Here is a 22,674-nt window from a genome sequence, read left to right as displayed (position 1 = left end):
GAATCCAGGGAGGACAGCTGATGCTATGGGACAGCCCTGCCTCCTGAAAACAGGGATCTCATCTCTACAGGAAGTGGGGAGCAGGGGGTTGAGGGCACCTGCCTTCACTCATGTAAAGCACCTGGATGGGGCTGTGGGGTGACTGGGAGAGGCCACGGCGCTCCTGCCTGCCCCTGACACTGGGCACTGAACAGCCCCCCACACAGAGACTCTGGGGGCCCCTGGGGCATGCGGATGGCACATAGACTCCTTCAGAGAGGGCCAGTCAGGGAAGGAGTGGGAGCAAGATGGAGATCCCTGTGCCGTCTGTATTCAGCCCCAAAAGGAAAACAATTATTTTAGCACGTCTGGGGTTCTGGGTGTGATAATTATCTCAATATTCTGTTTGTGTTATAAAATAGTTTATGGTAGTGGGTATCTTGCCTTCTCAAGGGGTTTAAAAATATTTCCATTGGGATATGTCATCTTGCTTCCAAGAGTCTAATTTCTTCTCACTCTTGATTTCGAGGGCTCCTTGATTTCTCGATTTTGAGGGCTCCTAAGCTGAGGACATGGTTTGGGGTGGGACACAGGACACAGATCCTGTCTCCTGGAAGCCTGCTGGCTCAGGGAAGGGACAGAGCCCTGTCCTGAGTTTGTGACAGTTTCCTGCAGGGCAGGGAGGCTGAGCCAAGTTTGCAAGGGGTCAGGTGGGGAGGGCAGAGAGGGGCCCTTACACAATGGGCAGAAGATTCCTGGAGGAAGCGCCCACCTGTTGTGGCCTGGCCTCTGCGTGGCCTACTCTGCTGTGCTCCCTGCCCCCAGATTCTGCACTATCCCCAGTGGCTTCCCCTGCATCTCCTGAGTTGCTCCATCCTGGGCCCAGGCCCAGCCACCATGCCAGACACACCAGTGGAGGAGTCCCTCTTCCAAATCATCCACTGCTACCATGAGTATGCTGCCCGGGAAGGGGATACAGAGACACTGTCGCTGGAGGAGCTGAAGGCTCTGCTCATGGACAACGTGCCCCGTTTCATGGAGACCTTGGTGCGTGGGGTTGGGAGGGGATACATAAAGTATGGGGTTGCTTGTGGGGCTGGAAGTGAGTGGTGCGGGTGAAGGTACAGGAAGCCATCTCTTTGGAGCGCTTCCGGCTAGGGGTGGGGGCGTGAGGGTGGGAGGAAGGCAGGATGTTTGGTGGGGGAAGCGTGGCCCAGCCTAGCTTTATTTTCTGTCCTTCCCTCTCCTGAAACTCTCTGCCTGGCCCCACTCCAGACCAAACACGGCTAATCCCTGAAACTCAGTCCTAACCCCAAACCTGTTTGTTCTTCTGCCTGACCTGCTTCTGGAAAGAAAAGGACCTAAATCCTTCCTCTGCCCACAGGCTAGTTCGGTCAGCGACCTTGCCCCACACCTGACCTTTGAACCCTAGGCCCTTCTCCTGGGGTCTGTATAAGCCTCTCTCATCCACCTCCCGGTCCCAGTGGAGGACAGTTTGGGCTGTGGTGGCTGCTGCTGACCTGCGGGGCTGGGAAATATCATTTCCTCTCCCATCTGAGAGGCCAGCAGAGTCCCTCCGAGCAGCCTGGGGGCCCAGCCCCGGAACTCAGGCTGGGCTCAGTCACCTCCTCAGGCTTGTGCCTCTCCTCTGTCATCAGGCCCAGCCCTGTGACTCCCCAGCTCCTTGGGGACTGCAAGGCTGGCAGAAGTGTCTGTCTCTTGGCCCTTGGCGCTCAGCCCCGGGGTCTCTGGAATGTCACGTCCAGAGTACTTCAGGTGGTGCCCAACTCAAGACCCTCCATTCCAGGAGAGGCACCTCCCCTGGTCACGCCTCAAGTCGTGTCCCCTGCCTGCCTCTGGGACACATCAGAGGAGAGAGCCTCACCCTCTGTTTATTGGAGTGCAGCTCGAGAGTCACAGGGCAGTGGGACCAGGGTGACTGGCTAGTCCCTGTTTCTGGGAAAACTTTTTCTTTCCAAGGCCAGTGGCCAATGTCATGGGACTATGCAAGGACCCCCAGAACCTGCACTGGAGGACTCACTGGGCAAACAGCAGCCTGGGCCGTGATCTGAGAGGAGGGAAGCTGGGACATGCCTGCCCCAGGCCAGAGGCCTCCAGTTTCTCAGGTCAACCAAATTTGTGGAGGAGATAAGATAATAGGTAGATGGGGGCCATGGGGAAGATGGAAAGGGAGAATTTCCACAGGGGTGAGGACTGCTTCCAGGCCCACGGCTGCTTGCTATTGCTACGACCTTCCTGGAAGCTTTCTGAGAGGTTCACCCCAGCTTTCCCGTGCCCACCAACGAAATCCTGCTGACACCTGCTTCACCAGCACTGCTCAGTGACCCACCTGCCTTCACCGACCCTCTGAGGGGGACTCCTCCCTGCTGTCCCTACCCCCTCAAATGCTCCTTTCCGCCCTATACCAGCCCTGAGGGCTGCCTACTTGGGACGTCCCAGCCCCCTAGCTCTGGCCTTTCCTGTCTTTTGTGCTTTCTGGAGGTGACATGGGCACTGAGTCCTAAACAGTTCCCAGGCAGATGACAGTGCATGGAGGTATCTGACCCCACTTGGTGTTGGCCCTGCAGTAGCTCTGGAGACGCAGACACGAGGGGCAGGGGGTTCTGCCCTGGAGGCTCCCACTGTGGAGCAGGAAGGCATAGCCTTCCACCCTGATGCCCCTGGGCTGGGCTGTCCCTGCAGGGGAGCTGGCACTTTAGCTAGTGGAGAGAGGCAAGTGGCGCTAGTGGGAAAGGGCAGACCTGCCAATGCAAGAGACCCGGGTTCAATCCCTGGGTTGGGAAGATCCCCTGGAGGAGGGCATGGCAACCCCCTCCAGTATTCTTGCCTGGAGAATGCCCATGGACAAAGGAGCCTGGTAGGTTAGAGTCCATGGGGTTGCATAGCGTCTGATATGACTGAACCGACTTAGCCCACAGCCCCTGATGATGGGCAAAGGTGAATTGTGTTGGGGGTGCCCAGTCAACCAGCTCATGGAGCCCTGCCTGCGCTGTCTCCCATGCAGCCGCAGGTCCAGTTAGCTGAGGTGCCCCTGACACTGCGGCCTGAACATTCTGCAGCACAGAGGGTTCTGGCTGCTGACCGTATGAGGAGCTGTCTCCTGCGAACCCCCTCCAGACAGGGCCAGGCCACACTCTCCCCTCCCACTGCCCCCGTCCTCCCACCAGCAGGCCGAGGAGCGCCTGGCCTTCACTGCAGGGTGGTGCTGGGGTGTGTGGTTGACCCTCTGCTCACTCATCAGGGCCGGAAGGAGCCGCACTACATCACACAGTTGTTCCGGACGGCAGACAAGAACCAGGACAACCAGATCTGCTTTGAGGAGTTCCTCTACATCTTGGGCAAGCTGGTGAAGGACTACCACCTTCAGTACCACCGGCAGCTGTGTGCCCACTACTGTACCCGGCACAGCCTCTATTAGGGGGAGCGCGGGGCCTGCCTGGGGAGCAGGTGTGACCTAGCCGTGGGCAGCTGAAGACACAGCCGCGCGCGCGCGCGTGCGCGTGTGTGTGTGTGCGCGCGCGTGGAGTGGACACTGTGAGGGAAGAGAATAAAGCAACTTTGTAAAGACTTCTGGGTGTTGCTCAGTTCCTGGTTCCATGCATCTGCTCTGGGCCCAGAAAGAAAGGTTTGGTCCTACTCTGAGGATCTGTCATTTTGGGTAGTCTGTGCCCCAGGAGCCCCTGTCTGAGGGAGGAGCCAGTCCTGCCCCAGGAACCCTTGTCTGAGTGGGGAGACAGCCCCTGCCCCCAGGAACCCCTGTCTGAGGGAGGAGCCAGTCCTGCCCCAGGAGCCCCTGTCTGAGCAGGGAGACAGCCCTTACCCTCAGCTTTCGGTCTGAGAGGGTGGAGTCTCTTCTCTCAGGGAGTCAGCTCTCTGACAAGGAAGCCAGGCCTCACCATTGATGTTCTGGTCACTCATTCGCTACACACACCTGATTGGACAGGAGCCATGAGGGCAGAAGTTCTCCCAGCTTCAAAAGAGAGCCCCAACAAAGGCGGAGCCGCTGGGACTGGGAAGGGGCCAGGACAGGGTGGGGAAGATGATGCTGGCAATTGACATGGGTGGCAGGTCCATGGCCAGTCGGTGACGGAAGATTGTGAGGTGGGGTTTCCACACATTGAGTCAGAGATGGGTCAGACTTAAAGTTGGCGATGCAGCCTGTCAATGGGAAGAGTGATGAGTGGAACGTGGGTGACTGTCGATCAGGGAAGGCTTCCTGGGGAGAGGAGGGTTTGGTTTGGTTTGGTTTTATTAATAAATGAACGATGATGGGTGTGAGTGTTGTTCTGACTCTGGGCCATTTGTGGCTCCCTCGTCTCTCCCAACTCAGACCTGCCCTGCCCTCTCTCCGTGCTGTTTGCTTTTGTCTCTCCCTGGGAGCCCAGGAGTCTGACGCACACTCTCTTGGGAGAGGGTCTCATCTGCCTTTAGGTCTTGCCAGGTCCATTTTGGTGGGTTTCTTCTCTGAGGATGGTCTGAGAACCCATGTCCCGAGTCGACTGTGCTAGAGACAATGAGTTATTTGAGAGTGATGGGTAACTGTCTGCATCCCTATGCAGTGACTAGGGGTGTCATTTAAGGGACTTGGTTTGGTTCCCTCTGCTAACTGGATCTGTGAACCAAACGGGGAGCAGCGCCCTGCAGGCCGAACTGGAGACCTTTGCTCCTGATCAGTGGAGCTCAGAGGCAGGTCCTCCACGGACGCCAGGTCCACACACTGGCTGATCTTCAATTCTCATCATTTAGGGGTCAGTGTCACTGGCCCCACTTTCCCTCTGGACCTCCATTGTGGAGGTGCTTGTCCTGCACTCAGGTTATGTGTGGCTGTCTGTATCCTTCACCAAGACAGGGACCCCATCCTGTCATCTCCGTGACCCGTGCATGGCCCAGCGTCAGCACACAGAGTGGAGCGGGGGGTGTGCAGGAATGGGGCCTGTGGACTGGAATCCCATGACTGGGGTCTACGTTGCCTCTTGCAGGCCCTTAGTCACATCCAGAGACTGGGAGACAGTTGGCAGGGTGACTCAGGCCACCCTTGCCCCAGGCCCAGGTGGATCCTCCCTGCCTGTCTCACCTGAAATGTACTGGGTTGCACAGGCCTTTGATTACAAAGCGGCGGCTCAGCCCAGTCCTTGTCTCTCTTCCTGGGGGTTTCTCCCCCGGCGCTGCACGCTCTGTCCTCATTTCCTCAGCCACGGGCTCGGGCCTGGCGTTGAGGCACACATCCAGGACCGAGCTCTTTCCTGTAAACAGGACTAAGTTCCGTTCCCCCTGGCTTGCCCCATGTCTGTCAGTCTGATTACAGACTCGTGCTTGCCCAGTTCCTGACACCGTCTCCTGCCGGGTCAGCTCAGCCTGGCTCCTGCTCTCCCGGAAGCCCCCAAGGCTGCCTGTCCAGGGGGAGCGTCTCTGGGGCGGCATTTCATGGCCTCGCTGAGCAGCAGGCTCCACTGACAAGCACACGATGCTGGAGGGGATCACGGTTTATGATTCCCTCACTGGACCTGGGGACTGTTTCCCGTCCTTTCTGGATGAAGAAAGCTGTTTCCACCCGGACGTTCTCAGGAGTGGCTTCAAGGCAGGCATCTCCTGAGGGGTCGGGGCCTGGAAAAACACCGTTTCCATCAATCTCGCCATCACCATCCTTGAGAGAGGTCAGCGTGAAGGTCATCCTGGGCTGGGGAACGAACCCGAAGAAGAATCTCAGAAAAAGCCAGCTTGTTCCACAGTGTGTGTTTGGCGTGTGAGCACCAAAACAAAGCAGGACACAGGCCCGTAGGACCTCAGGCCTCGGTTTCCTCATCTGTCACAAAGGGACTGTTATATCTGTGGTGTCCACTTTACGGTGCTATCAGATGAGTTAGCAAAAACACTGAAAATATGATGTGCTACTTGGGGTAGGATGTGATCGTGCAGGTCATTTAGAAGTGGGCCTGGACCACCATAGGTAGGCGCCAAGTGTTTGATCATTGGTTGAAAACTTGTCATATTTGACGTCATAAACAGCCCTTTTTTCCTATCAAGAGGTTGACTATCAAGGAAGGCAGACTGTATTTGGTGGGTGGGTCTATATCCTGCTTTTTCCCAAACACTATCGTTTAACGTGGCTGGGTGTGGCAAAGGGAATTTCTGCGTGGGATAAGGGCTCGATCGAGTGTTCAGCCCTTCAGTCATTTATCCCCTCAGTAAGTATTAACTGGGTACCTGGTATGCACCAGACCCCAGGATGTGATGTGGTTTCTGCTCTCAAGGGGCCCTTAGTCCCAAAGAAAAGACAGGCAATAAACAGATGAACTCCAGTATAGCAGAGCGCATGTGTAACGCAGGACGGCTTGATAGCATGGAGGTGAGAATCCACTCAGTGTTGACAGCGCTGGGGGACAGAGAGTCAGCAATGGGCCAGAGCAGATGGTGCCTGGGCTGGGTCAGGAAGGATGAGAAGCACTGGCCAAGAGGTATTCCAGTCAAGTGCAGGAAATGGATGATGTCACAGTAGGTCATGTCACCCGGGTCATTTGAGGCACCGAATGCCGTGTCTCTGTGGGCCTCAGTTTCCTCATCTGTAAAGTGGAACTTATGATAGAACGTACTTCATTGGATTATTGTGAGGGTTAAATGGATTAATGTAAATAAAGCTCTTAAACAATGACTGTGGTTCCTGGCACATGGTAAGAGCCCAATAAATGCCAACCATTATTTTGCTATTGTTTGTTCTTATTGATTGTTGTTGCTGTCACAGCATATAGCTGACCCTGAGCTGGGCCCCAGGGAGGCAGAGACAGGTGACGCAGTCTGGGTCCTCAAGGCTTCACAGCTCAGCTGGGGAATCAGACTTATTGACAGGGCAGTGATCACGGCACACACGCACACAGTGCTTGCTTACTATGTGCTGCTTTAAATGGCTCACATGCTTTTTGTGTGTAAGCTTTTAATTAAAATACAGTATCCATTAATAAAAGCCCACAAGTCACAAATATTTTGCATCTATTTGTAATGCTCACAACAACGCTATCGGGCAGATTTTATTTTGGGGGAGTGGAAGCATTTAGGATTTTAAAATATTTAAATTGTGGTTATATATATATATGAAACCTTGGAGTAGGAAATGGCAACCCACTCCAGTATTCTTGCCTGAAAAATTCCTTGGACAGCAGAACCTGGTGGGCTACAATCCATGGGGTCACAAAGAGTAGGACACGACTGAGCTATATATAAACATAAAATTTACCATCCTAACCAGTTTTTAAGTGTCCAGTTCAGTTGTGTTAAATTCCCAATGTATTCCCATTGTTGTGCATCCAGTCTCCAGGACTCTCCTCATCTTGGAACTAAAACTCTGTACCCAATAAACAATTACCCCACAGCCCCCTCCTCCTAGACCTGGGCAACCACCACTCTACTTTCTGTTTTCATGAGTTCAGCTACTCCAGGCGCCTCATATAAATGGAGATATTGGTCTTGTTGAATGTCTTACTTCACTGTCTGTCCTCAAGGTTCACCCATGTTGTATCATGTGTCAAGATTTTCCTCCTTTCTAAAGGCTGAATACTATTCCATTGTATGTATATACCACATTTATTTATCCATTCATCTGTGGATGGACACTTGGGTTGCTTCCACATTTTGGCTGTTGCGAATAATGCTTCTGTGAACATGAGGGTACAAATATCCTTTTGAGACTCTGCTTTCAATTATTTTGGGTATGTACCCGGAAGTGGAATTGCTGCATCAAATGGTAATTTGGTTTTTAATTTTTTGAGGAACCACTCGATTATTTTGCCTCAGTGACTTCACTAGTTTACATTCCCACCAGCAGTGCCCACGTCCTTTTCAAGACTTCATGTTTTCTGTTTTTCTTGGCAGTAGATGTTCTAAGGGGTGTGAGGTGGTATCTCATTGTGGTTTTGATTTGCCTTCTCTAATGATTAGTGATGTGGAGTATCTTTTCCTGTACTTATGAATCATTTGCATGTCTTCTTTGGAGAAATGTTTATTCATTTGCTCGGTTTTTTAGAAATTTGTTTTTAATTGGAAGATAATTGCTTTACAATGTTGTGGTTTGTTTCTGCAGTACAACGTGAATCAACTAGAAGTATACATATATCCCCTCCATCTGGAACCTCCCTCCCACCCCAGTTTTCATTGGGTTATTTGTTTTCTTTTGGAGTTGAGTTGTAGGAGTTCTTTCTGTATTCTGGATATTAACCCTTTCTCATATATATGATTTGCAAATATTCTCTCCTATTCTGTAGGTTGGAGGTAGACTTTATTGTAATCTTTATTTAATAGTTGAGCTAACTAAAGCACAGAGAGGGTAAGTAATTAGCCCAAGGTCACACGGCTACAAAGTTAATGACAGAATAAAGCCCAAAGGGCTGCAGGAACAAGTAGAGAGAGGCTAATCCCAAGTAGAGAGAGGCTAATCCCATCTGCTTCCTCTAGGAGGCGATGATGGCCTAGGCCTTGGAGAAGCATAAGGAAAATATTGGTTCAATGTATGAAGGATGGAGAGATGGGAGGGGCTTTCTCGGCAGAGTCATGTTCTTGTCAGATCATGCCCTGGAGCCTGGTGCTCTGGGATCCTGTCTGCGCTCTGACACATCTGCACTGGAAAACTGTGTGAACCGCTTCCCCTTTCTAGGTCTCGGCTTCCATGTGTATAGATTGAGGGGGCTCTGTGCCCCGACTTTCTGATAGGCATGTTCTGAGGGTCTGAATAGGTTACATGAATGTCAAGTGCTCTGTACAAGAGAAATGATCACAAATCTTCAGCACTGGTTGCGGGGAAGGACTCGCTCCTCCTGAAATCCAGGGGGAATTGCCCACCTCCTCTTCTCCTCCTAGGGTTGAAGCATTTCTGCCTTCTCCAAAAGTGCCCTCCTTCCCCCACCCGCACAGAGTTGTTTTCCTCTATAGCCCAGACTCCTGGGGTCACAGGCACATAATCCCCCCAGAGAGGATGGAAGGGTCCCTGCTGTTTACGCAGCGGCTCAGTGTCTCATGCTCGCAGGGGGACCCCAAGCCAGCATCCAGCTCCTAGGACAGTGCCCCCCCAACCCCAGCCTCACAGAACAGAGGTGTTGTGAAGGTGTAGGGACAGCAGCAGACAAACTGACTTAACCCTTAGCAGCACACATCCCCGCTGAGTCCAGCCAAACATAACAACAATGATGGAAATACTCCGCCTTCCATTACTAAAAATCCAGTGACAAGGACAAGTGTTCTTAACATTTTACGGGCCTTTGGACCCTTTTGACAATGTGATGAATGCTATGGAGGACTAAGCTTATTTGCACGCACTCAAAATGAGGCATTCAACTTCAGTTCTATTTCCGAGAGGCATAGAGAAGCCATGCAAATAACCACAGCAACCGTGGGAAGGACTTAGGAGTAAGCTTCCACAGTTGGCCATGCCAGGGGATGCCAGCAGCCCACCACGCCTGCTCCCTGGTTTCTCCTCCTGGGCGTCACTGCCTGGCACTCGCCTTCCTCCTTCTACCCTTCCTGTGCCCCCCCTCAGGACCTTTCATTCTGCACAGTGATTGCCCCATTCTCCTTGTTGGGAAACTTGAGGCTGCAACACTGGGAGGGAGTAGCTGCCTCTGAGCGGCCCGAGGCCCTGGGCAGCTGGCCAGTGCTGGTTGCTATAAAAGGGAGCTGACACTGAGTCCTGCATGTCCTTGGGCAACTCTGTTTCGGGGAGACCTGGTAAGTGGAAGTGTGGTCTGTCCCACACTGTGGGCTTCCCCTGGGGCGGGCTGAGGAGTGCAGCAGCCTTCTCAGGGGAGGGGAGAGAAAGCTCGCTGGCATCTGGACTGGGTCCAGAGGAACATGAGCCTGGGGCTGAAGAAGGGGCCGAGGGCTCTAGGACTTCTGAGTGAGGGCACGGTTGGGCCCATCCTGGGCAGAGGATGAGGATGTGGGGAGAGCTGGCAGGCACTGTGTGTGCTTGGGCACCCTGCTCCCTCCCACACCCTCACCTACATCATCCCACCCCTTCCCCCTGTAGCCATAGCCCTCTGCTGGCTTTAGTTACTTGGATGGTGCCATCCAAGACAAAGCCATCCCCTGGGGTAGGAGCTTCCTGAGTGTCCCCACAGGCACCATCCCCACTTTGGGCCTGCCTGGATGCTCCGTCTTCCAGGTGGGGCAGATCCTTGGACACCATGCTGACGGATCTGGAGAGTGCCATTAACTCCCTGATTGATGTCTTCCACAAGTACTCCCTGCTGAAAGGGAATTACCATGCCGTCTATAGGGATGACTTGAAGAAATTGTTAGAGACAGAGTGTCCTAAGTATATGAAGGTAAGGAGGGACTGCGTGTGGTTGGGGTTCTTGGCCTGGCTCTGATGAAGCCCTGGGTCACTGATCTCCTGCGTTGCCCCGTACAGACAGCCACACCTCAGCTTCCCTGAGATCTTTACCCTCTGACTTCTCTCTCTCCAACCTTCACAGAAAAAGGATGCGGACACTTGGTTCAAAGAGTTGGACATCAATCAGGATGGTGGAATTAACTTCGAGGAGTTCCTTGTGCTGGTGATAAAGGTGGGCCTGGCAGCCCATGAAGACATTCACAAAGAATAGCAGAACTACTGGGCCTGGGGCTAGGCCCCTGGACTCGTCCCTGCAGAGTAATAAAATAGTTGATACCTCAGGTCTCTGCTGATTGCTTGCTTTCCTTTTGTGGAATGAGGCTCCTGCGGGGGTGGAGGGAGGGTTGGAAAACCCGAAGGAAGAGAAACAAACCTGTGTTACCCCCACTACGTATCCGTCACCAGCCCTCTGTGCTTGCCACCTGTCTGCTCTCCTCCCCATGTTCTTCCCCAAACAATTCCTGAGCTTTTCCAGCCCCACAATCCTGAGTCCTGAGTTCCAGGATTTAAGGATTCTAGAAAGTCCAAGACGCTATAGCTGTAGTATGAGTGATATGGGTGATTTGAGAACAGGGTGACATAAAGAAAACTCAGAGTATTCTCTAAATTTTAATTTCCAGGAAAATGTCTTAGATGTAACTTTCAGGAAGTTAGGGAGATAACTGTGTAGAAGTGTGTGTGTGTGTGTGTGTGTGAGAGAGAGAGAGAGAGAGATTCTATGTTGTGGTGTGACTTTAGGTGGATGCTACATTAAGTAACACTAATAAGCCCCCTGGCCCCCACACTTGTAATTTCTTCTAAAGAGGTTTAAGAAGCTTTCTTTCTCCATTCCCAACCTCTTAACTTTATTCAGTAATAAAAGAAGGATTTCCCTGGTGGCCCAGTGATTAAGAATTTGCCTTCCAATGCAGGAGACATGGACTTGATCCCTGGTCCAGGAAGATAACACACGCTGCAGGGCAACTAAGCCCACGTACCACAGGTACTGAGCCCATGCTCTCTAGAGCCCCCGGGCCACAGCTACGGAGAAGCCCTCGCACTTCAACTGAGACTCAACACAGTGAATAAATAAATAGATATTAAAAAATAAAGGAAAGGGCAGACAGGCTAGTACATTAAGGAAACTCAGTGTGAAGAATAGGGTACTCAATTGTTTCCCTGTGGGGTGAATGCTTTGAGAATCAGTGACTTACCTAAAATAATCTCCCTGTCATTACTCCGGGTTTCCAAGGGTCTGGTGAAACAGGAGGGCCAGAAAATGAATGGGCGTCTCTCACCAGAACCCAGCCAGCAAGCTGAGTTTCCCTGCGGCGTCTTTGGGACACTTACTGTTGTCTTCACTTAGTGGGAGGAGTGGTGATGTTAGTTATGGAGAAGGGAGTTGGGAGTTGTCACCAGAGTCTCTACACCAGGGATTTTGACTTGGTCTATGGTACATCTTGGGGCTTCCCTTGTGGCTCAGATGGTAAAGAACCTGCTTGCAATGTGGGAGACCTGGGTTCGATCCCTGGGTTGGGAAGATCCCCTGGAGAAGGAAAAGGCTACCCACTCCAGTGTTCTGGCCTGGAGAATTCCATGGACTGTATAGTCCATGGGGTCACAAAGAGTCGGACACAACTGAGTGACTTTCACTTCACTTCACTTCACATGGTACATCTTGGGGCTTCCTAGGTGGCGCTAGTGGTAAAGAGCCTGCCTGCTAACGCAGGAGATGTTAAGAGATGCTGTTGGGAAGATCCCCTGGAGGAGAGCATGGCAACCCACTCCAGTATTCTTGCCTGGAGAATCCTCATGGACAGAGGAGCCTGGTGGGCTACAGTCCATGAGGTCAACAGACACAGCTGCAATGACTGAGCAAGCACGCATGCCTGGTGCATCTCTGGAACAGACCTGAAGTTGAGTACACCACTCTGATTGTATATGTATATGCTCATTCCTCTGAGTCTTTCATCACTATAAAAGGATGCAGACACCCCTCAGATGTTGAGAACATTTGTCTGGCTTCTGGATTTTTAGTAATGGAAGGTAGAGTATGTATTTCCATACTGTTGTTTTGTCTGTGGCTGGACTCAGTGGGGTGGATAGGCGGTGGGGAACAAGTGCCCCTAAGGGCTAAATTAGTTTCTCTGCTGCTGCCCCACCCCTTCACAACTCTTCTGCTCTGTGAAGCTGGGGTGGGGGCACTGTGTCCCAGGAGATGGATGCTGGCTTGGGGTCCCTCTGTGTGCATCAGGCGCTGAACCACTGCATAAACAGCAGGGAGCCTTCCCCTCTCTGGGATGATTGTGTGCCTCTAACTCCAGGAGCCTGGGCTGCAGAGGAGCCCAACTCAGTGAGGGTGGAGATGGGGGAAGGAGGGGACCCTTGGTGAAGGCAGAGGTGCTTCAACCCCAGGAGGAGAAAAGGAGTTGGCCAATTCCCCCCTCCGAATTTCAGGAGGAGCAAGTTTCTCCCTCACCCAACAAAATGCCACTCAGATGAACTGGGTCCCAGTGCTGAAGATTACTCAGCCCAGATCACTGGGCTTTTCCTTTGTGTAGTGTTTAGTCATACAGAAATGCAAATGAACAGGGAAAGATTACCGCTTAAACCCTTATTCACAGAGCAAGGCTTTAATTACCAGCTAGTTCTATTGTCTGCTAATGTATTAGTGAAAACGGTTGGCCGTCAGCAGAGAGCTGAGACTGGGACATAGAATGGGATGGGGGATCTAGTCATGAAGTATGGAGGTGGGCGCCCTCTGGGCAGGCGTGGGAGGGTTAGGGACAAAAGTTCTTCCTTCTCAGTTTTCCTGGAGGATCTCTTCATCTTTTCCCCAAAGCCAAGTGCGTGCGTGCTCAGTCGGTCAGTCGTGTCTGACTCTCACCTAACTCAGGAGTGTGATTACACTCTCTGTATCGAGGAGGCTCTCACTGAAGTTCTGAGAGGCACCTTTAAACGTGAGCTGCTGGTCCAAATGTGGCCCAGGCCAAAAAAGATGGGAAAGGTTGTCATGGTTCACCAAGAAGCATCCCAGGCCTCGCTCAATATTTAGGGAGCATAATGGGTGAATGCACAAGAGGAGAGGGCAGCCCCATTCTGCCTCAGTAATCCACACTGGTGGTGGTGGGGGGGGTCTGTGTGTGTATTTGTATGTGTCTGAGTTGGGGTGAGGGGCAACATATCCCGGTGCCTTTCACTCTCCTTGAAAATGCACTGTTAGACTTGTTGCTAATGGATTCTTTTGGGTGGGGTGATGGTGGGGGATTTACCATTGTCAACTGTGTTCTGCTGGTTGAAAGCCTAATGAGTCCACTTTCTCTGAGTTCTCTCAGAGGACCATGGGGAAGGCAGCCCAGAATGCCCACTGGAGTTTCACCATAAGTGGTGGGCCAGTGATTGTGAAGAACTGCATTGACCCTGCATTGTCAAATGGTTGATACCCAAGCTCATGGTTGAACGTGGGAGGTAGACCAGCTGGCACTGGCCACCTGAAGAATGAGGTGGAGATGAGTGAGGCCATCTTTGGAAGGTCTGTGGAGGAGGTAGGCTTGCAGATTGTAATGTACAAACAAGGCTGTGCCCATTACAGGACCTACTGCGCAGAGTCAGACAGGGCTTGTAGCCCAGAGCAAGGTGTCTCGGTTTCCTGTTGCCCCAACAACAAAGGAAGAAAAAGGTGGTGGAAAGTTGAGAAATAAGTGGTTTAGTAGGAAGCCTCATGTCATTCTGAACCCACAAAGGAGAACTTGGCTCACCAGTTGAGGCTGGTCCAGCCTTGGAGGATGACTTGTCTGAAATCCGACTTTTCCACCCAAGACCCAAGACTCCCAACTTCAGCCAAGTGCCTTGCAGTTGTGACAGAATTGTTAAAGAGCGTGGGGAGTATCTGGAATTGGGCAACTGGTGTCTAGGAGCTGAACATACAGCTTATCCCAGTGGAGAAGACTTCCTTGTACATCCTTCCATGTGGGAGCCGCAGTGATTCTGGTTGGGTCCAGATATCAGCCTAGATTCTGGCCTCCTGACCTAGCGAATTCAGCCTAACTTCAGATGGGCTGAGAAGGGGAAAAAAAGTGTTATTTGCTCAGCTCTGTCGCCTCTCTGTGACCCCATGGACTGTAGCCCACCAGGCTTCTCTGTTCATGGGATTCTCCAGGCAAGAATACTGCAATGGGTGGCCATTCCCTTCTCTAGGGGATCTTCCCAACCCAGGAATAGAGCCCTCATCTCCTGCATTGGCAGGTGGATTCTTTACCATTGAGCCACAAGGGAAGTCCAGAAGGGGAGGGAAGGTGCTATCCTTCTGGAATCAGTGTGAACGGAAAAAAAAATCATCTCAAAAATGATTTTTGGAGAAAGACAAAATGGTGATTGCTTAAATCTTTGATCTCAGGCTAGAGTTTGCCTGAGTAGAAGCAAGGCCTTGCTGCTTGTTAATCTTCCACCATCTGGCACTTTTGGAAGTGCAACATGGTCAGCACAGTATGTTTGGTTAACAGATCACAATGGATAAAGAAGTAGGCAGTTTACATCTGCTTGGTGGGGTAATATGATCCTATAGCTTGGCAGAGATGTTAAACCCCTATGTATTCCCACATGAGACATACTCCATAGCCAACTTTGAGGCCATGCAAAGTTGAACTGAAAAAGGCAGCATATGAGCTGTGTGTGTGTGTGTGTGTGTGCTTAGTCTCTCAGTTGTGTCCGAGTCTTTGTGACTTCATGGACTGTAGCCCACCAGGCTCTGCTGTCCACGGGATTCTCCAGGCAAGAATACTGGAGTGGGTTGCCATACCCTCCTCCAGGGGATCTTCCTGACCCAGGGATTGAACCTGTGTCTCTTATGTCTCCTGCATTGGCAGGCGGGTTCTTTACCACTAGTGCCACCTGGGAAGCCCCATATAAACTGTCTACATTTGTTCAAATAATATTATGCACAAGAGAAAAACTCAAATATATACATGACAAGAGACAAACTAGTCATTAGAAGCAATTACTTATCTTAAATTAAGTGACAATTCAGTATTATTCCAGTGTTTAGTTTTGGAAGCAGGAACTGTTGGAGATAAAATCATCATAAAAATAAAATCAAGACATTCACATTTGAGGTTGTTGCTTTAATTTTTATCTCCCTATTAAAAGTTGAGTCGTATTTAAGAATCTTAGTCATTCCTTTCCTGAATGTCTTTATATATTCTCAAATATTCTTCAAATCAGTTTTTAAAAATCTTTGCTGATTCTCTTATTAATGAATTAAAATAAGAATTTTGACACAGGCTCACTATATTTGTTGATAATTTTGCTTTTAAGCACTAGACTTTATGATATATTTTCTCTTTTGTTTCTTATAACACCCCTATAAGACTGATAATTGATATTTCCATTTTGCACATAAGGAGGTTCAGAGAAGTTAAGAAACTCAACAAAATTTATTAATGTGGCAAATGGCAAAGCTAGGATTAGATCTGTGGTTGTCTCCAGGCAGGAAACCCTGGTTCAGACATGAAAGTGCTTTTCTTCTGGTTGGTTTCCAGCCTGTGTTTGCAGAGGGCCTGCCATTCTTCTTCTGGCCTTCTTGGTCTCTTTGTCCTTGCCCCGCGCAGTTACCAGAATGAACTTTCTCTCTTGGGCTTCTTTCTTCTATCTCCAGGTCCTCACCCTCACTTGGGCCTGAATTACTGTGGTTATTTTTTTTCCTGGTGTGAGCAATCCTCCAGACAATGACTGTAGAACTGGGGTTAACATTTTGACTTCCGTAAGCTCTTAGGGACTGTCCCTCTTTTTGGGTTGGGGAGTCTTCCTTCCAGTTTTAGGAGTGGTGGAAATTTCCATATGAATAATTCTCTTGTTTGCAAAATCATGGTCTGAACTGCCTGCTTAGGTCAGGGCATCGACCTTTAGCAACTCTTTCAAATGATTTGTACCCATTGCCCTTTCAGTGGGCAGAAGTTTCTTCTTCCTCTTGAAGGGACCTCATTAGCAGCAGAACGCATAGAACTATATCCTGCATCCAGAATCAGAGATTCTTCATCAACCTAGCCCATCAAGGGCTCCAATCAGCTCAGCTTACTCAGGATCTTGTCTTGTTATGGCACATTTCCCTTCTGTGCTTTCTAGAGTAAAATATCGAACACAAATAAAATGCTCTGGATTTCTTTCCTGCTTTGGTCCTAGAACTCTTCACTATAATGCAATTCATTAAGACCCCATCATAAATGTCATACTTAATGGAAAAATATTAGACATTTACTTTTTTGAAGTATAGTTAATTTACAACGGTGTGTTAGTTTTAGGTGTATAGCACAGTGATTCAGTTATACATACATATATATTATTTTTCAGATTCCTTTCCCCCATTGGATATTACAAAATATTGAGTATAGTTCCTGTGTGCTATACAGTAAGTCCTCATTGGTCATCTACTCCATATGTAGTTGTGTGTATACGTTAATCTCAAACTTCCAATTTATCCCTCCCCTCTGCTTCCTCTTCGGTAACCATGAGTTTGTTTTCTGTCTGTGGGTCTATTTCTGTTTCATAAATAAATTTATTAGTATCATTTTTTAAAGAGTCCACAGATAAATAATATCATATAATATTTGTCTTCCTCTGTCTGATATACTTCAGTTAGTATGATAATCTCTAGATCCCTCCATGTTGATGCAAATGGCACCATTTCATTCTTTTTTACAGCCAAGTAACATTCCATTGAGAGTCCCTTGGACTGCAAGGAGATCCAACCAGTCCATTCTAAAGGAGATTGGTCCTGGGTGTTCATTGGAAGGACTGATGCTAAAGCTGAAGCTCCAATACTTTGGCCACCTCATGTGAAGAGTTGACTCACTGGAAAACACTCTGATGCTGGGAGGGATTGGGGGCAGGAGGAGAAGGAGACGACAGAGAATGAGATGGCTGGATGGCATCACCGACTCGATGGACATGAGTTTGAGTGAACTCCGGGAGTTGGTGATGGACAGGGAGGCCTGGCGTGCTGTGATTCATGGGGTCGCAAAGAGTCGGACACGACTGAGCGACTGAACTGAACATTCCATCATATATATGTACCATACCTTCTTTATCCATTCACCTTTTGATGGACGTTTATGTTGTTTCCACAGACATTAATCTTTAATAACAGGAAAAACACAAGGATGCCTCCATTACCACTTCTATCTAATATTAGTATTGCGGGGCCCTAGCCAATGTTATAAGACAAGAAAAACTAAATGAGAAGTAATGGGAGATCTGGAGACACTGAGCTTGTGGAGCAAACTAATACTCCACGGGGCACTCTTGTCTTTGCATTTCATTACCTTCTCTGTTTCTCCTTCTGAATAACTGCTACTCTTGTATATTTTTTCAGGAATGTGTCCAGCCAAGCTGAACTTAGTTCTTCCCTTCAGGCTATTAATGCCATTACTGGAAAACACACTGATTAGCTGGTGTTTCTTAGTTTTCTCTGTAGGCCGAATGGCTTTTTCTGCAGCCTGCATCTGGAACTCTCAGGCTTGGAGCAGAATAGAGGATGCTATACTCTGGGACTCCAGAGGTCATCAGATATTAATCCTGAGTCCCCTCCTCTAGGAAAAGGTTCAGAAATTTAGAAATTTGCAGTCTGAGGTAGGGAACTTCAGAAATCATTTCTGATGCACTCCCTTCTTCAGTTACCTATTCTGGGTCTCACAGAGAATTACCTTTTCAATAAATTTAAAAAAATGCTTTATCTGCCTTTTTTTTTTCACTCCAGAAATATTCTGCCAACTATTCCATGCTATTGAAGGGTTTGGAGGTATCCTGTACAAATCCTTCAAACTAAGCCAATTTCAGCATAGACAGTTGACAGTCAACATCACCTCTGCCCCATCAACCAGACTTCTACACAATTCCAACTACTGTTTCAAAAACCAACGGGCTCCAATTCCAGGAAAATCAATTGATCCACAAGGCAGATGGGGATCTTCCAAGGAAATTCCAAATGCAATAAGTATGATTTGATCATTTACGACTATGTGTTTTTATTTTCCCAGTTAACTGCTCAATTTTCTGTATCTCCTACTAAAAGGGTATCTGGTATCTCTTTCTTGAGCCTGGGGCTCACTCAGGCCAGTGGGGAGTCTGAGGATCATTTCTGCTCTCATGAACAGCAGTAGTTTCTTTCGTGTTTGCTTCTATTTGTTATAAAAGCTGATGTTCAAGGCCAATTCTGTGGATGATGCATTTCTAGCAAGCTGCTGGGAAGCCCTCTATAAGGGCCAGGCCCTGCGGCCTCTACAGAGGACACTGTCACCCAAAGCACGTGGGAAGCTTGGGTTTGGAAGAGTTTCCATCAATTTTATTGTTCCTGTGTTTCCTTTGTCACTGGCATGATCTCCCCTTTTGCTCACCATATTAATTTGGTTTCAGGAAAGTTTTCCTACCTGTGGATCTGACTTGGGACATATGTCGTCCTTGCCTCGTATCTCTAGGAGATTTCTCTTCCCCAGTTGGGCCAGCAGCAGTGTTGACTAACTGCCTACCGGGGCAGGGCGGGGGAGGGTCAGAGGGCAGGTAGCTCAGTGCCATTGCCCCAGAGAGCAAAGCAGAACTGCTTCAAGATAGCTCTCTGTTTTCCCTATTCTGAAAACAGGTAAACAGCTCCTGTTTCAGGCTTTAATCTGTCTGTATTTGGACACTTGTGGCTGATCCATCAGTCATGCAGTTCTCACCTGCAGCGTTGTGGACTTCTCCAGTTCTGGGGCTCTCCAGGCTGGGAAGGGGCAGCCCTTGCTCCCTCTTGCTTCTTCTCTGTTCTCTGATGGGGGATGCAGCTGGAGGGAGCAGAGACCTCTGTTGAATTTCTTTTGGGTGTCTGCCTTTCCCCGACCTGAGTTTTTATTGTCTTCCTCTAGTGTTTCTGCCCTGGGGTAGGAAAAGACCCTGGTGATTACTGAGCTGAATCCTGTGGGGCTGAAAGCTTCTCAAGAGGCCTCATCTCCCATGTATGTCAGCCTCAGCTTCTGAAACACCATAGACAGGTTCACCGTATGGAACAGGTCACCAGAAAACAGCCACCTTGTCCACAGACAGGGGAGAGGATGGCCATTTTCATTTTCTCAAGGTTTTTAGAAGTTGTCTCAGAAAAAGCCCCTTCTCAGACTTACCTTCAGAGCTTTGGAATTTCCCATTGACTGATGCCCTGAGTGGAATTCAAAGTCCCAGTCAGGTGCCTTGACCTCTATGGGGCCCTTAGCTGCTTTCTCCAATGAGATGTGTCTGTCTCTTTTTTCCCTCATGCTATGAACCAGACTACTGCCTGCTTCCACCCTCCCCACCCCCCGCCCCAACCTGCCAGAACTAGCCTCAAGGACACCAGTCAACCTGGAGGGCCTCAGCCCAGAGACTTTTGTGACAGGTGTCCCCCTTTCCCCTGACTCAAAAGGTCGAGCCTGCCTGGGGCACCCTTGGGCCCTGATGCTTCCTCCAGCAGTTTCTGGAGCACAGGGTCTAGCAACAACAGTCACCTTTTCAGGTTTCTGGGGAATTCCACTGGGGCTATGTAACTCTTCACAGCTCCGAGTACACCTTTTGTGGCCTCTGTTTCTCCACCACAGTTACGGATGCTTTTTCTACAGGAAGCCCATATGGTTCTTGCAGAGCCTCTTGACCTCCTTCATCTCTTTTTTTCTCTTACAGTTTTCAGCCAGGTTCCCAGTCCTGCCTGGAATGCATGCTCCCCTGAGGCTGTAATGTCAGCTTTCATCAACCACACTCCCTCTTCACAATGGACTGACTCCACCAACCACTCTAGGTTGGGTCAGAGCCTCAGTGTATCATTGTTCCCAGAACCCACTGATCCAAGCAATGTGGGCCTGCCCCCTTCTAGGAAGAGGGTCGGAGTCTTAAGAAATTCAGTCTGAGGTAGAGAAGCTAACAAATCATTCTCCCAAACTCCCTACCCCGCACGAAATGTAGTATTTGCTTTATTTAAAGTGACCGATTTTGGATTTCCCTGGTGGTCCAGTGGTTAAGAATTTGCCTGCCAATGTAGAGGACATGGGTTTGATCCCTGGTCTTGGAAAATTCCACATGCTGCTGGCAACTAAGCCTATGTGCCACAACTACACTGAGCCCACGCTCTGAGAGCCCACACTCTGCAACAAGGGAAGGCATGACCATGAGAAGCCACAGCTGGAGAATGACCCATGCTTGCCACAACCTAGAGAAAACCCTTTTATAGCAACAAAGATCCAGGGCAGCCAAAATAATAAATAAAATTTTTAAAAAATTACTGATTTTTTTTGTAGTAGCAAATCACTTTTTTTCATTAAAAGGTATTTTATTTTATTAAACTGAAGTATAGTTGATTCATGTTGTATCAGTTTCTATTGTACAGCTAAGTGATTCAGCCATATACACACACATATATTCTCTTCCCCCCGTTATGATTTTTCTCAGGATATTGAATACAGTTCCCTGTGCTGTACAGCAGGGCCTTGCTGTTTATGTCATAGGTTTGCATCTGCTAATCCCAAACTCTCAGTCCACCACTCCCTCACCGCCTCCCCCTTGGCAACCACAAGTCTATTCCCTACTTCTGTGAGTCTGTTTCTGTTTCATAGGTAGGTTCATTTGTGCTGTAGTTTAAATTCCACATATAAAGGATACAATATGGCATTTGTCTTTCTCTTTCTGCCTTCCGTTTCCGTTCCGTTTCCGTTCCGTCGCTCAGTCGTGTCCGACTCTATGCGACCCCGTGGACTGTAGCCTACCAGGCTTCTCCGTCCATGGGATTCTCCAGGCAAGAATACTGGAGTGGGTTACCGTTTCCTTCTCCAGGGGATCTTCCCGACCCAGGGAACAAACCCAGGTCTCCCGCTCACTTAATATGGAAATCTCTATTTCCATCCATGTTGCTGCAAATGACATTATTTCATTCATTTTTATGGCTGAGAAGTATTCCATTGTGTGCACATACCACATCTTTATCCACTCATCTGACCATGGACATGTCTTGGCTAGTAACTATCATTCTTAAAGCATACTTGTCTTCCCTGCTAGTGTGTCTGGCCACTCTCAGAGGATTACATTTCTCAGCAAACAAAAAAGTTATTTAGTTTCTTCCTTCTCTGTGTTCTGGAATACTTTACCAATCACTTGGTTTCTGTCCGGGGTACTAAAAGCTTCCTATAGATTCACAGATATTTGCTGCTTTATTTTGCCTTTTAATGAACTTATATGCTATGTATAGTCTTTTGCATGTCTCAAAATGATATGGAATGCAGTAGTAAGCGGCTCTTCTGGAGTTCTTCAAGCAGTCTCACCCCTTTGAGCTGTATCCTTCTAGGCAGCAGTGACTACTACTGTTCAGGGGTATAAAGTTATAGTCCTGTGAGATGAAACAGACCGAGAGATGTGCTGTACAACACAGTCAGTTCAGATCAGCCGCTCAGTCGTGTCCAACTCTTTGGGACCCCATGGACTGCAGCATCCCAGGCCTCCCTGTCCATCACCAACTCCCAGAATTTACTCAAACTCATGTCCATCGAGTCAGTGATGCCATCCAGCCATCTCATCCTCTGTCATCCTCTTCGCCTCCTGCCTTCAATCTTTCCCAGCATCAGGGTCTTTTCCAATGAGTCAGTTCTTCCCATCAGGTGGCCAAAGTATTGGAGTTTCAGCTTCAGTGCTTACATAGTGCCTACGGTTAAAGATATGGCATCAGGCACTGAATCACAAGCTGGAATCAAGCAAGATTCCTGGGAGAAATATCAACAATCTCAGATATGCAGATGATACCACTCTAAAGGCAGAAAGTAGAAAGTAAAGAGGAACTAAAGAGCCTCTTAATGAGGATGAAAGAGGAGAGTGAAAAGCTGGCTTGAAACTCAACATTCAAAAACTAAGAATATGGCATTTGGTCCCATTAATTTGTGGCAAATAGAAGGGGAAAAGTAGAAGTAGTGGCAGATTTTATTTTCTTGGTCTCCAAAATTACCGTGGAGAGTGACTGTAGCCATGAAATTAAAAGATGCTTGCTCCTTAGAAGGAAAGCTATGACAAACCTAGACAGCATATTAAAAAGCAGAGACATCACTTTGGTGACATAGTCAAAGGTCCATGTAGTCTAAGCTATGTTTTTTCCAGTAGTCATGTATGGATGTGAGAGTTGGACTGTAAAGAAGGCTAAACACCAGAAAATTTATACTTTCGAACTGTGGTGATGGAGAAGATTCTTGAGAGTCCCTTGGACTTCAAGGAGATAAAATCAGTCTATTCTAGAGGAAATCAACCCTGAATATTCATTGGAAGTACTGATATTGAAACTCCAATACTTTGGC

General features: G+C 49.0%; 2 protein-coding genes and 1 long non-coding RNA gene across 3 annotated transcripts; all 3 read left to right on the top strand.

Annotated features, from left to right (window-relative positions):
* The first annotated feature begins 858 nt into the window (after positions 1-858).
* On the top strand, positions 859-3,418 carry LOC129540538 (protein S100-A15A). The gene is made up of 2 exons (XM_055401604.2): positions 859-1,026; positions 3,242-3,418. Exons 1-2 carry the CDS (start codon positions 877-879, stop codon positions 3,416-3,418), a joined length of 327 nt encoding a protein of 108 aa, XP_055257579.1. The 5' UTR covers positions 859-876.
* Positions 3,419-9,554: 6,136 nt separating this feature from the next.
* Positions 9,555-10,656, top strand: S100A8 (S100 calcium binding protein A8). Its single transcript, XM_055402586.2, has 3 exons — positions 9,555-9,708; positions 10,145-10,307; positions 10,458-10,656. The coding sequence occupies exons 2-3, from the start codon at positions 10,167-10,169 to the stop codon at positions 10,584-10,586; spliced, it is 270 nt and encodes an 89-aa protein (XP_055258561.2). The 5' UTR covers positions 9,555-9,708; positions 10,145-10,166; the 3' UTR covers positions 10,587-10,656.
* Positions 10,657-12,104: 1,448 nt separating this feature from the next.
* LOC148778191 (uncharacterized) lies at positions 12,105-20,583 on the top strand. Its single transcript, XR_016037135.1, has 3 exons — positions 12,105-12,400; positions 18,105-18,341; positions 20,030-20,583. It is a non-coding gene; the product is annotated as an uncharacterized LOC148778191 (long non-coding RNA).
* Positions 20,584-22,674: the final 2,091 nt, after the last annotated feature.

The sequence above is a fragment of the Moschus berezovskii genome, chromosome 4 (assembly GCF_049115385.1).
Source record: "Moschus berezovskii isolate FMDL1 chromosome 4, NW_MosBer_1.0, whole genome shotgun sequence".
NCBI classification, from domain to species: Eukaryota; Metazoa; Chordata; class Mammalia; order Artiodactyla; family Moschidae; genus Moschus; species Moschus berezovskii.
This window is presented reverse-complemented; position numbering and strand designations above follow the sequence as displayed.